The sequence below is a fragment of the Vigna angularis genome, chromosome 11 (assembly GCF_016808095.1).
Source record: "Vigna angularis cultivar LongXiaoDou No.4 chromosome 11, ASM1680809v1, whole genome shotgun sequence".
Taxonomy (NCBI): Eukaryota; Viridiplantae; Streptophyta; class Magnoliopsida; order Fabales; family Fabaceae; genus Vigna; species Vigna angularis.
Genome location: NC_068980.1, coordinates 27,500,637 through 27,512,895, shown reverse-complemented (window position 1 = coordinate 27,512,895; position 12,259 = coordinate 27,500,637). Strand labels below are relative to the sequence as shown.

General features: G+C 34.7%; 1 protein-coding gene across 1 annotated transcript; it reads right to left on the bottom strand.

The window, feature by feature from the left end:
- Nucleotides 1–377: 377 nt before the first annotated feature.
- Nucleotides 378–11,544, bottom strand: LOC108334402 (F-box/WD-40 repeat-containing protein At3g52030). Its single transcript, XM_017570232.2, has 9 exons — nt 11,187–11,544; nt 10,894–11,076; nt 9,722–9,776; nt 5,281–5,379; nt 3,616–3,719; nt 2,898–2,987; nt 2,369–2,508; nt 1,459–1,543; nt 378–891 (listed from the first exon to the last, which is right to left on the bottom strand). The coding sequence occupies exons 1-9, from the start codon at nt 11,372–11,374 to the stop codon at nt 522–524; spliced, it is 1,314 nt and encodes a 437-aa protein (XP_017425721.1). The 5' UTR covers nt 11,375–11,544; the 3' UTR covers nt 378–521.
- Between the last annotated feature and the right edge of the window lie 715 nt (nt 11,545–12,259).

Here is a 12,259-nt window from a genome sequence, read left to right as displayed (position 1 = left end):
TAAATCTATCTATGAAATAATGAGAGTCAAACCACTTAATGTCTAATCTTTTATCAATCATAAAATTGCAAGCTTAAAATGAATTCCTTTATGAAAAGAAAAAAGAGATTCCTAATCTATCTACCTTTAAGAGATCTGGAACACTTCGAGAATAAGAAAAAGCTTCACATACCAAAAACTAATCACTCCAACCACACATGTCTATATCCACCAGCCAAGAGATCTTAACAGCTAAAATAACACCCATAATCTAAGAATAAAATTTATTGTGATTTTTTATAAAACTCTTCCACGATAGAATTCTATTTAATGAACAGAGGCTCAAACTACCCGAAATTATGAACCAGTGCTTTATATGATACACAAGAACGCGATAATAGCTTGATAAAATTCATGGATTATATAATAGTGATAATTATTTAGAACGATAAACTTTTCTTCGTCACACTACAGCTCTTCAAAAAGATAATTATTTACAAACACTATTCGGAAAATTAAATACTTAATTTTACAAAGAAATGTCAGCTTCTGAATTTCCATAATCTGATGTCACTGGTATTGTGTGTGGTAACAATCTTCTTCATTCCAACAGCGAGGCAGGTAATAGAAGGTCGATCAGTTATACAAACGAGGTGCTCAATATTTATTAAGTCATCCTCGGGCAACCTCTGCCCTTTTATTCTTTGAACGGAACCAGAAGGACTTTGAAAGGTTGATAACAATTTATCATCCATAGAAAAACAAGCAACAGTTTTGCCATCGTTCTGATTTAGCAATCTTAAGATACCATCTATTCCACCAACGACTAATGTTGATGTGTCATTTTGCATGTGCTGTAGGGAGTATATAACATTAGGACACACTCGGCTGCTCCACAACAGTTTCCTTGTTCTGCATGAAATGGACAAACAAGGTTGAGCATATGATTAAACAAAATAGCGAACATTTAGTAGTGATTAAACAGAAACGGATCATTACTGGTTTATGCTTGCAGTAGAAACAATTTCTGTTCCATATAAGTTCGTGTTGTAGTTAACGTCCTAGGAACAGACGTTTTATTTTTTCCATTCTTACCTTGTCTATGAGACATAAAAGTTCCAGCACAAATGAATAATGTAATGGAAATACGAAAAATTGCAAATTTCTGGGAATGAAACAACCGGCTTAGAGCCAGAGAACATATAATGTGCTTCATTACAGCAGTCTTAATTTCTTTAGGAGTTTCCTACCCTTTTAGGATGTTCATAAACGTTATATCAGCTTCAGATAATTTTTTTAGTAAGTCATTACTTTGTCTATTTGATTCCCTCTAACAAAGAAGACTAAAGCAGTTATCAATTAAATTCATATAATCAATATACTTTTTGTTGTAGCAATTGCCTATATAGTAGCGTGTAACAGCTGTAGTGAACGAATGCACCTAAGGAGCAACCTTTATTACACTATTGCCGCATTTACCTAAGGTCCCAACAATATGCACATCCAACAGCTGATCCTGCGAATAGTAGCTGAGAGGAGGGATTGAAGCACATGGTCCTTATGCCTGTGAGACAAAAATTGAATCAGATTCACTTTTTGCACCAGAAATGTATAGTGCTTTTGTAATATTAGCTAAAACTAATCATGGCACTCTATGGCATACAAAAATAATATCCTCAATATATAAAGATCAACAAAATATTTCACCAAATAGAACTGGTCCACCAAAACATGAGCATATATAAACTTCAACAAAAGACCTCAAATTTGGGAAGATTACAAGTCACAAAAGACATTCAAGTGTAATAATCGAGCTCCTTGCATATCTCCATGAATCCAATGTTTCATATGAGGACCAAACACACTAAAATAGATTATCATTTCATTAGGGAGATGTTATATATATAGGTATCATCAATTGCTTTGTAAAATAACTTACCAGTTAGCATATGTTTTCACCAAGTATGTGAGAAAGGTCCTTGGATGAATTAGATATACAACAAACTTGGTGCATACTACCTATTTGCTCTAGCTTGAAGGGGGTGTTTAATTAAAGTAATTTTGGCAGGACACAAATATACAATAATATTGTAACTTAAATTATTAACATTTATAAATTAAGTTCCAATCATTATGTACAAGTAATAACTCTTTTAATTTGTCCAATTAGAGACATTAATTAACCAATTAAATACTTTTAGAAAATATTTTCATAGCTATGTGTGCTTTTAATATATATATATATATATATATATATATATATATATATATATATATATATATATATATATATATATATATATATATATATATATATATATATATATATTGGTTTTCTCTTCCCTTGACATTAACCAACAAATGCCAATTAAAAGGGATAAATTTTTACCTCTGACATCACTTGATCTAAGTGTTGCTACCTGTTGAACAGAGGATGGATCTGATATTCTTATATCCCCTGAAGTGGAGCCACTTACTATCAATCGATCTTCGTTCAAACATAAGCATGTTATTGGTACAGGGTGCATTCTGCAGATAACAAGTTGTGCACATCATGAATGCTACATGACATCTTGAACATATTAATCAAGCAATATATATGAACCAACTTACAAGAATGAGACTATTATTTTTGTTTATGAATGGGATTATTTGTTCCAAGCCACCAAAAAAATGACTACACCATTCCTTTTCAACCAATGTTGATGGGAACTTGGGTATTATGAGGTGCCTAAGTCCCACATCAAGTAGTATGGAATACTCATTGAAGTATTTAAGCGATCCTCCCCCTTTAATACCTACCTTTAGAGTGCAAGGATGCATATCAAATGTTATAGTTCAAAATCCTTTCTTGGTAAACTTAAAATGTTGCTGACCAGTTTTGGACAAAAATCAACATAAAAAAATCTGCGAAATACCTTAATATTTGAGAACATCTCCTACTGTACATGTCAAAAACACGAACGGCTCCATCATCACACCCAACCACAGCTTCTGGATCAACATAGCTGAAAGAACAGAACAGAAAAAAACTCAGATATCATATGTAAATAGTTTTTCGTCTTACTTCTGTTGAATACTGAATATCTTCTGTTGTACAACTTTTATAAAGCTGCTTTTAAACCCTTGTCTTTCTTTCTTGCTGGTTTTGTAAATGGCCACCCTTGGTTGTGTGGGTATGTTCTAGGGCCTATTTTCGCTATCACTAGGACACCCACCATCACCACAAAGAAACACAATGGTAAAAATTATTTATCATGGTCTGCCTCTATGGAACCTTGGTTCCTCCTTAAAAGATAACCCCTACTAGACTAAATAACTTCCTCTAATCACCCGTAAACTGTCCAATTACTGTTAACCGTTTTGTGACTTCTAATTTTGAACCTTTTTCCTAACATACATCTTAAAAGTCTTATCACGTACAGTGGCTTATCATTATCCAAGAGAGTTACATACCCTAATTAGTTCTCTTAAACATAATTCAACCTGATTTTGACTATAACAAAGATCCTATTGAGTGATAGACTCATGCAATTCACCAAATCTTATTATTCAACTAAATAGGTTGCCAACTGACTTCATGTCATCACTCCACACAAAAAGATAGGAAGTAAAAAAGAGTGTTGATTAGTTTACCGCATGCATGAACCTTTTACAAATTTGCCTCCAAGTGAAGGAAATATGCTTCTTTTCCCATTCCGCCTCCATATGCATAAATGGCTACCAATTAGACCAACAATCTGAAAATAAAATTTTGGAGTTCAGAAACCATAAAGGATACAATCTTCCACAAGCCAGCAACTTAAAGAAACTTGAATTGACCCCAGCACTTTTTAGGCAAATTGACAGTATAAATGAAAAGATGTAGCAAAAATAAAATAACACTGGCCTTCAGATGATTTGCAGCACAAATAAATTACATAGAAAATTTCAAACAAATAGAGGACACAACATTGATGCAGGTGATAACTCTAGCATTGAGTGTTTGACGTAGATTAGTCAAAGGATTGAAGCCCGATCAGCCCAGACAAGCTATGTTAGTAGCACGAGATCCCAAGTTGGATGTATAGGACTTTAGTGTGAGGATTATAAGGACCTGGGCTCACCCACTGCATAGCTAGCTTTTGTAGAGCAATTCTCGCAAGATTATTATGAATTACAAGATTGGTATTAGGGCATTATAGTTGAACAAATTACCAAAATATGTATTTGTATAAAGTTTACAAGACTCATATCTACTTAAGAAAGCCCAAAACTGCATTCAGATCAATAGAAATAAAAGGATAATAGAGTAGTTTAGTAATTCTGTTGTATAGTTACTTTTCTGTTATAGTTTCAGTTATGCAGTTACTTTACTGTTATAGTTTCAGTTGTACAGTTTATTTTCAGTTAGAAATTCTGATGCTTTGTTATCTGCTGAGTGAGAAGTTCGTAGTAGCTTGCAGTGCAAGTATTACTGTACTATAAATAGCTTCATCTCTCTTGTATAAATTTAGTTAAACAAGAAATTTCTTCATCTTGTCACTCTCACCCATTTTTATATAGATCCTGAACTGTATTAAAGGAAAACAAATCTCAGCAGTTTGACAGTGCTCATCTCCCAGATCAAGAGTTCAAACCAATTTCTGCTTATCTTCCTCTACCAGACTTCCCTGTCTACACTTCCTCCTAATTGCATCATGTGTCATGATGCCACACTCCACAGCCAAGGCAGAGTTAGTTGCCTATTCTCCCTCCCAAGTTTTGATTAGGTGCATCTCACCTATTATTCCTTCTTGTACATCTGTTAGGTTCCTGGGTTTGGAACCTAACAAGAAAACACTCAAAAGATAGAAACAGAAATGAAAGAATGAGTTTTGCTATTATTCACCGTAAACGAATCTCTTTACAAGGACTGGGTTTGGGAGCATAACCTCCCTCTAGAGAGCCTAACCTCCCTCCTCAGGATGACAAACCCTGTTAGACTACAATCAAACAATCGACCCCCCACTACAATTGATTATTTGCTATTTATACAACCAATAACCCCGCTCTTCCTAACTGCTAAGGCAGTTGGGCATTTAATGTTTTATTCCTTCACTCGTAAACTCTCCATCCCTAAGAACATCACTGAAGTCTTAAATATGAAGGATATGATAAATAATGAAATGAGTTGATTAAATTTCATAGTAATGCTTTTCATTCCCAATAAAGAACAATATTTTAAACAGGTGGTGTCATATGATTTACTGATACAATGAAATTCCTTATAAGTGCACAGTGTAAAGTTAAATCGATAAAGCATTCATTCAATTAATTCACCTTGCTCTCATCAAAATCAAAGTCAATTAAAGGGAATATAGCTGGCATTGAGTGTTCTTCTATGCATTTGTAGCTGTCTAAAGACCAGAGACGAATAACCTGTCATAATGCCATTGAAATAATTAGTACAAGGCCTAATGTAGCCAGAAACTATATCATACTATTTATAAAAAGACTCAGACTAAACAGAAAAATCACTTATATTTATAGAATACAAATATTGATTCTGTGAGCTAGCCCTCTGCAGTTTATTACTCATATGCACTTCCAACCAAAAGATAAGATGCCACGGACAAATACCATAACCAAAAAATTCAATAAAATTCAACAAAATTCACTGGTGTGCTAAATTTTTTTCCAAAAATTGTTTTATTTTTTTTTTAATTTCTGGCTTTATGGTTATGTTTGCTTTAGTCATCGCCACATTGCTAATGCCTCCACCTTTAATTTGTCTAGTCATTGTAGTGCCACCTCAGTGTTTCCCCAGCACTACCACCGCCATTTTGTCCAACGACACCACAGTTGTTATTGTCCAAGTTAGGTGACTGCCATGCTGCCAAAATTTCAAGAATTTGAGCTCTGACGCCCTTCCATGCAACTCCTCAATGTGTCTTCCCTCTTTGTGATGGCCCCATCCAGCCTCCCCCCTAGCGATGACCACCACCATCAAACTCATCTCTCCATCCCCTTTCCAGATCTAGTAAATCTTAAAAAGACACATTTGTTTAACCTAGCAGATAATTTATCAAGATCAGGACAAAAATTATGAACGAAGCATGTGGACCCAAAATTTCTAAGTGGTAAGAGATGGAAAGGTTCATAAGGAAATAAAATAGAATAAAGAATTTGTTATGTAAAACCAAAGATGACATGTGATTAATGAGATAACACGGACTAAGAACAACATCATCTGGAAAACGTTGAGGAAGCTCACCATAGACTAAAATTGTGCTGGTTGTTTCAACGAGATGTCTATTCTTGTGCTTAGCTACCCCATTTTGTTGAGGTGTATAAAACACATGAGGACTGATGAAAAGTGCCATGAGAAGAGAAACAAGATTTATTACCAATAATGTGATTAGTGGAACTTGAGTCCAGAGCCTAATGGTTAAGAGAGTGGGAGAGAGTGAGGCAAGCAAACAATGTAGCTTTGCGTGAAAAAAAAAAAGCAATGGAACCAAAGTTCTAATGTTGTTCATACCATTGAGAAATTTGTTTAAGATAGCTTGCTATCCTAAATTATTAGATGAAGTGGGACCTAAATTGGATGGTTGTAAGGGAGCAACTTGGGCAACCGCAACAAATCAAGGAGGAAGACCATGTAACATCAGTCAATTTTGTGACTGAACCTATGACAATGTTCACACTTGTATTCTACCTAGCTTTCTAGGGTGATTGTGAATATCACATATTAGTAAATGTTGAAATATTTTGCAAAATTTTAAACTTAGTGACAATTTTGATACAGTTATTTTACATTTACTTTACACTTATTAGCCATTCCCATCCTTTCTTGCCACTCATGGCAATCTTCATAGGCTTATTTGTCCTCATAATCATTACCAAAATGGTGTTGTTGAACAAAAACATAGGCACATCACTGAATTGGGCTTAACTGTATTTTATCATGTTTCTCTTCCTTTAAAGTTTTGGGATTTTGCCTTCCAAACAATAATTTCTTTACTTGTCAATCCACCACTTCAGGGGGAGAAAACACTTGAAGTGGATGAACTCTCCATCTTGTCATTACCATGTTTGTCTTTGCAGGATGTCCAAAATCTGAGCAATGAAGCTACCATAATCGACAATGAGGAAGAAGAGGAAGAAGACAAATTTTTTGGATAAAAATATGAAAGAAGAAAACAACTCACTTTGACTCTTGAGCAAGAAAAATTGTCTAATCTAGAGGTGAGGATCCAGAAGATAACATTGAGGAGGTAAGTATTACTGAAGATTTACCCATTGTATTGAGAAAGGAAAGAAGATCATGTGCTAAATATCCTATTTCTTAGTATGTTTGCACTAACAATCTCTGTGATAAGCATGGAACCTTTATTGCTACCATTGATGCCATAGAAATTCCTACCTCAATCTGGGAGGCCATGAAACTTGAACATTGGAATCAAGCCATGAAAGAAGAGATGAATGCATTAGAAAGAAATTCAACTACGGAGATGGTTGATAAGCCAAGAGACAAGAAGGCAGTAAGGTGTAGATGGATATTCATAGTGAAACATAAGGAGATGGGACAATAGAAAGATATAAAGCTAGATTGGTGGCAAAAGGATATACCCAAACTTATGGGATTGACTATGAGAAAACGTTTGCCCCAATGGTAAAACAGTTCGAGTTGTTCTCACTTTGGCTACTCATTTTGGATGGGACTTACACTAGTTGGATGTGAGGAATGTCTTTCTTCATGGAAATCTAGAAGAGGAAGTGTACACGGAGATTCCCCCAGGTTTTGAAGGGAAAAATGAAAGAAACAAGGTATGCCTTCTAAAGAAAGCATTGTATGGTCTTAAGCAATCCCCTAGAGCATGGTTTGGAAGATTTACAAAAGCAATGGTTTCCTTGGGATATAGACAAAGTCAAGGAGATTATACTTTATTCATAAAGCACTCTTCTACATGTAAACTCACTATATTGCTTAACTATGTGGATGATATGATTATTGTAGGAAATGATGAAAAAGAAAAATTGGCAGCCCAATTTGAAATGAAAGACCTAGGAAAACTCAAATATTTTCTTGGAATAGAGGTTGTGTTAGATATATTATATCTTTTATCTTTTAGTTAGTTTGTTATTATTTCTCATTTGTATTTTGGGCTTAGCCCATATTTCTTATATTATAAATAGAGAACCCTATGTGTGTATTTTACACAAGGGATATTTTCTCCCAATCTTCTCTATTTCTCATAGGTTGCTTACTCCAAGAATGGAATTTTCATCTCCCAAAGAAAATACGTACTTGATCTCCCCAAAGAAATAGGAAAGCTAAGATGTAGAACCTCAACAGTTCCTATAGAACATAATCATAGAATTGGAAGTGAAGAAAGTGCTCATGTAGAGAAGGTCCAATATTAGAGATTGGTAGGAAAATTGATTTATCTATCATATACAAGAGCAGACATTGCTTATGCAGTTAGTGTAGTTAGCCAATTTATGCATGATCCAAGAGAAAGACACATGCAAGCAGTTGACAAAATTCTCCCATACTTGAAGTCAAGTCTAGGAAATGGGCTATTATTCAAAAGTGAAGACACATTAACTATAGAAATATATACTGATGTTGACTATTCAGGTTCTATTACTAACAAAAAATTTACTTCTGGGTATTGTGTCTTTCTTGGAAATAGTCTAGTAACATGGAGGAGCAAAAAGCAGATAGAGTATCTCGTTCTAGTGCAGAAGCTGAATTTCGAGCTCTAACTAAAGAAATATGTGAAGGACTTTGGATGAAATTTTTTTTGGATGACCTTAAAGTCAAGGTGGACAACCCTATGCAACTACACGATAACAATAAGTCTGTCATGAGCATTGATCATAATCCAATACAACATTATAGGACTAAACACTTTGAGATTGATAGACATTTCATCAAAGATAATCTAAACAAAGGCTTTGTGATTACAACTCATGTTCCTATAGAACTTTAAATAGCATATATTTTTACAAAAAGGCTCCCTCTGGGTAGATTTCAAGATCTTGTATGCAAGTTGGAAGTGATTGATATTCATTTACCAACTTGAGGGGAAGTGTTGTAAATAGAGGGAAAATCTTCCTAATTAGAGAAAATATATGTAGAATCTTCCTAATTAGAGAAAATATTTGTAGGATCTTCTAGATTATTTTTCAGTATATTGTTTCCTAATTTCCCATTGTTAGAAGATTAGATTGTTACAAATAGAGGTAAAGAGAATTTAATAGACATGAATGAAAATAATAAAAGTCATTCTCTTTTCCAAGACTTAACAACCAACACTGAGACCAATATATAAGTAACCAAGCCCTTGGGGAAGAACCAAACACTTAATACTCCACTAAGGATCCCATACTATTCAATGTGGGGCTTAGGCACCCCAAAATACTGAAGTCCCTATCCCTTTATAACATTGTCAATTTGTTGCTATATATAAAATACAAGTTCCTCAATCAATGTGAGATCTTCATATATTTGTCTTGTAAATAGTTGGAGATGTATATTGTGCTATTCATTACAACCAAGTGATCAACTTACTAATTGCAAATTTGCACTTTGTATAAGACATGCAAGTCTCAAAAAGGTGAGACACAAAAACAGTTATAGTCCACCTTCAAGAAGTTGGTAATCTATAGAGAACAAAGAGTAACCAACTTGTTCTATGCCAGCAGCTTAGGGAAAAGGAAACCTTTCAAGAATCAGAAATTGGAAATATAGAAGATAAAATGCCACCCATACCTTATCACCCACGCCAGTACCTAGCACGCCCATTTTCATTCGGCACTGAGCAACCCTGAATTGAAAGGTAGGTATTGGAAATCAATATAAGTCTGGCATGTTGACTTGATGAGCAGTTATAACTCAGACACACATAAAAGGGCGTTATAATGCCCTAAATATGGATTAGTCAACTTATGGCCAAAGATTCACCAAAGGTAGGTATTGAAAATGAATATAAATCTTGCATGTTGACTTGATGAGCAGTTATAACTCAGACACACATAAAAGGGCATTCTATAATGCACTGAATGTGGATTAGTCAACTTATGGCCAAAGGTTCATCAATACTTATGAGAAGCCTTGATGGTTGCAATAGACGTACTGAGAGCACACGGACTAATGCTACCAGAGAAGGGTAAGCAAAAGATATGGGAGTAAAATTCTTTACTTACCAAGAAACTCAAAACAATCATGCCAAATAAGATCCCAGCACTAACATTCACTTCAATAAAATTTCTAAAGTGCTTCAAGTTTTCTATTTTGAAAAAAAAAAGAATAATAATCAACAAAATATTAAAGTTCTATTTAAGGATTACTAAATGAAAGCCAGGCACTTATGGCAACAAAATAGGGCCTCATTTGGACTTGAACAATAAACAGATCCACACTAATAAACCATTCATTCTCAAATACCGAACCAAGTTATCAACCACATTCGATTCAACCACTTACTATCAAGTGAAAAAGCACCATCTAATGAGTAATGCCTCCCAAGTGAATATTGAACCCAATGTTACAAATATTATTCCAATGGCAGATTCCAGAACGTTTCATGGTGTTGAAATGGCACACATCATAATGTCTCGACTTGCTCATTTTATGCAAACAACGTGCAAAATGTAAATTTGTACAACTATGTCTGTTAAGAGCACTAGTCTGTTAGAAATTTTTTTTGCTCTATATAAAGAAAATTTACATACTCTCATCGTATCTTTCCAAATCAAGCAATTACACAACAGTTTATTCAATGAAAGTCCTCTCTCATTCTTGGAGATCTATGACCTTTGGCAACATCGATTAGGTGTCACTTGCATATCTTCACATTTTTGTGATAACGTCAAGGAATCAATTGTTATGTAAAATAAAGAGATTGAAAACATTACTAAAGTGCAAAGGGAAGATTTAGGTACGTTGTTGAATGACCCTTCCACTGATCAACGTAAAAGCCACCATCTAGAAGAGCCAATCTATGCTGCTCCATAACCATCTCTCCTAAAATGACCCTCAAGGGCTTTTCGGTAAATTCAGACGACGAATTCTTTATGTTCCTCTCACAAAACTCTCGCAGCGAGCGGGACTCGACGATGGCGTTCCTTCACGAATACGCACGCGCGAATTTCAGAAAAGCACGTGCGAATTGAGGATGGTTTGATTGAAACTGATTGCATAAGAAAAAAGGAGAGAGTGGAAGTGAGCGAGGTACCAGAGTTTGCAAACGAGGGAGCAACGAACGAGGTCGAACATGTCGAGGAAAGCGAAAATGGTGCACACGATGTCGGGGTCTAGAGACAGTATGTTCGTCGGAGTTTTCCGCCGTTCATATATTTGGTCGGCGGTCGCCGGCGAAGGACCGTTCTTCGCCGCCGTGAAACTCTGTTGATGTTTGTTCATTGTTTAAAGGAGGGAATCAAAATCACAGTGACAGAACACTAAGACAGTGATTTAACGGAGCAAATGGTGAAGGAAGAATCGGAAGGGAAAACCGAGATAACGGGGGTGACCTTAAGAAAATGGGTGGTGAGTGATAGACGTAACCACACCACTCCATGAAGTGATGTGTATATTTTGAATGAGGTGGCATAAAAATAAAGACTTAATTAGTTTTTGGTCAAAAAGTTTTCAGTAAATTCTTTTATTTTTTTAATTAAAATTGAGAATAAAATATTAATTAAATCTAAAATAAAATTTTGGGTAAATTAAAATAATGTAGTGAAAAAGGACAGAAAAGTAATTAGAGTTGACTCAATTGTTAAAAGATCGTAGATCTATTTGAGATTTATTTGGAATTTTATATATTGTATATGTTTAACATGTAAAAGTCACGAAGGTAAGAACTAATATGTATGGTTGAAGGCTGTCTTGAATCCTAATGTCCACTCTGGTTTCTTCTCTGACAAAATTGTAGTATATGAGGAGGAAGATAGGTGTAGTGTTCATGTCTAAAATATAAAATTGTCAAATTAGCTCCTTTAATAAGATTTGGCCCTAACTTATGTGAGTTGGGACCAAAAAAGTTCACAGGGCCAAAAAAACTCTTTATTAAAAAAGCCCACAGGGCTAAAATCCCCTAAAGCCCTATAGGCCAGGGCCAGCCCATGGGCTTTCCTTTTTACAAAATTTAACGTCCAGAAACATAATATCATCATACAAGTAATCACAAATCATGTGTATTTTTTATCCAGCTTTCATTTTATCTTTGTTAGTAATAACTTATAACCATAATTGATTCATGTGTAATTATATTTTTTTACCAATAAAATTAATTTTCTACTTCAT

What these genes read in the sequence shown, in the direction of transcription:
- LOC108334402 (XM_017570232.2), bottom strand. Translation starts at nt 11,374, where the DNA reads ATGAACAAACATCAACAGAGTTTCACGGCGGCGAAGAACGGTCCTTCG. An exon ending in TGGAAGGGTCATTCAACAAC is followed by an intron (nt 9,777 to 10,893) that starts GTACCTAAATCT and finishes CTTTCAATTCAG; the next exon opens with GGTTGCTCAGTGCCGAATGA. An exon ending in GTACTGGCGTGGGTGATAAG is followed by an intron (nt 5,380 to 9,721) that starts GTATGGGTGGCA and finishes GCATTATGACAG; the next exon opens with GTTATTCGTCTCTGGTCTTT.